General features: G+C 41.8%; 2 protein-coding genes across 2 annotated transcripts; both read left to right on the forward strand.

The window, feature by feature from the left end:
• Positions 1–10: 10 nt before the first annotated feature.
• Positions 11–1,171, forward strand: PHALS_10636 (P-loop containing nucleoside triphosphate hydrolase; the record flags this gene model as incomplete). Its single annotated transcript, XM_024726095.1, has 1 exon — positions 11–1,171. The coding sequence occupies one exon, from the start codon at positions 11–13 to the stop codon at positions 1,169–1,171; it is 1,161 nt and encodes a 386-aa protein (XP_024576806.1).
• Positions 1,172–1,306: 135 nt separating this feature from the next.
• Positions 1,307–1,610, forward strand: PHALS_10637 (uncharacterized protein; the record flags this gene model as incomplete). The annotated part of the gene is made up of 1 exon (XM_024726096.1): positions 1,307–1,610. A coding segment is annotated over one exon (304 nt), but the record flags the coding sequence as incomplete, so codon positions are not given.
• Positions 1,611–1,635: the final 25 nt, after the last annotated feature.

A 1,635-nucleotide genomic window follows, 5' to 3' on the forward strand; every position in this document is an offset into this window, starting at 1 on the left:
CTACACCACCATGGACCGTCAATGGGACGCTCGCTTCAACGTTCCAACGGATGAAGATTTAGGTACACTTTTGGCCAACGTCAAGGTGCTTAATGATCAACACAAGTTCCAATACGTACTTGTTGGTGGCGTGGAAATTGGAGATCAACCTTTCCGTAATGACTATTTAATTCGTCACGTGCACTGTTGTCTGGTATACCCTAACAGGGTTAGTAAATCCAGTGTTTTGAAACAACTTGGTATTAAAGTGGGTCATGGATACTATTTGGTTCCACGTACAAGAACTCTACCTGTGCAAGGATGGATTGACCATCACAAGAAGGAGAAGACTAAAATTAACAAGTGTTTCGTATTATTTGAAAGTGGAGTACCTCCAACGGATACTGCTGGTGTTGTTGGTTTTCAAAAAAGAAGTGAACATGAGAAGAAGAGGAAGTTGGATGAAATTATCATTGAAATGAAGACTATGATAGAAGAAGGCCATGAGAAGGAAGCGTTTGCCAAGTTTCCTAGGAACTTTCTTACGTATGGAGAGAAACTAAAAGCAATGATCAATCAAAAGAGAGATTTCTTCAAATCTAGCGGACACCCACATATTTGGATTACCGGTCCACCTGGCAGTGGCAAGTCAGCAATCTTACAAGTTATCTATCCGACGTATTACAACAAGGATCTTAACAATCGGTTCTTCGATCTCTACTCGCCAGAGTTTCATACCCATGTTCTCTTACAGGATCTGGATCACCAGACCATTGAAAAGCTCGGTGTTCAATTCATCAAAACCTTGTGTGACGAAGCGGGATTCCCTATTGATCAGAAGTACAAAACGCCTCAACTTACACGAACAACGGCACTTGTCTCGTCTAATTTCGGAATACAAGACGTTCTACCCGAAGACATGCCTGGTCGAAATGAAAATCTTGCTGCGTTACGTCGACGGTTCTTCGAGGTTAATGTTAGTGACTTTCTGCGACTGCTCGGACTCAAGCTGCTCTCGAAGTACGAAATTACGGGACTAAAGCTTAAAGGTAACCTGGATCCACGCAAGCTATTCATACATTGGGACTACTTGCGCAACATACCAACTGGTGAAGAAGTACCAAGTGAAGATGTGCTTCAAAAACTAGTAAAAGATGCATATTATGGTGTTCAAACTAGTGTCACTGAGTAATTTTCAATGAGAGACTTAACACTACCAGGATACAAGTACCTAGGACCTTTTAATAAGTTGAATAAAGGTTCTCCCACTAACAAGAACGATGCAGTTGCTCTGAAACACGACATTGGGTACGATAAACTACTTAAAATGGGTCGTAACCCCTATATTGAATGGAATGAAGCTGATGAAAAGGCATTACGTGATTTTACTTGGAAAGATTACGGTGGAGCATTGGGAAAAGCATACTTTGGCATGAAACGATTGACTTTAGGACCAAGGAGCAAGCGACTTCGTGAAGAACCAAACATATCCCCACAAGGCAAGCCAAAACAGTTACGTGGAAATGATATTGGAATGGAAAGACCTGCTTCTATTGTGGAAAGAGAGATAGCTTCAGTATCGAATAATCCACCTGGAGATACAATGTCTGCAACGACTGCCGATGGAGGAGGTTCAGGCAATGGCCAAGGTTTAAA

The sequence above is a fragment of the Plasmopara halstedii genome, assembly GCF_900000015.1.
Source record: "Plasmopara halstedii genome assembly, contig: Scaffold_496, whole genome shotgun sequence".
In the NCBI taxonomy this organism is placed as follows: Eukaryota; Oomycota; class Peronosporomycetes; order Peronosporales; family Peronosporaceae; genus Plasmopara; species Plasmopara halstedii.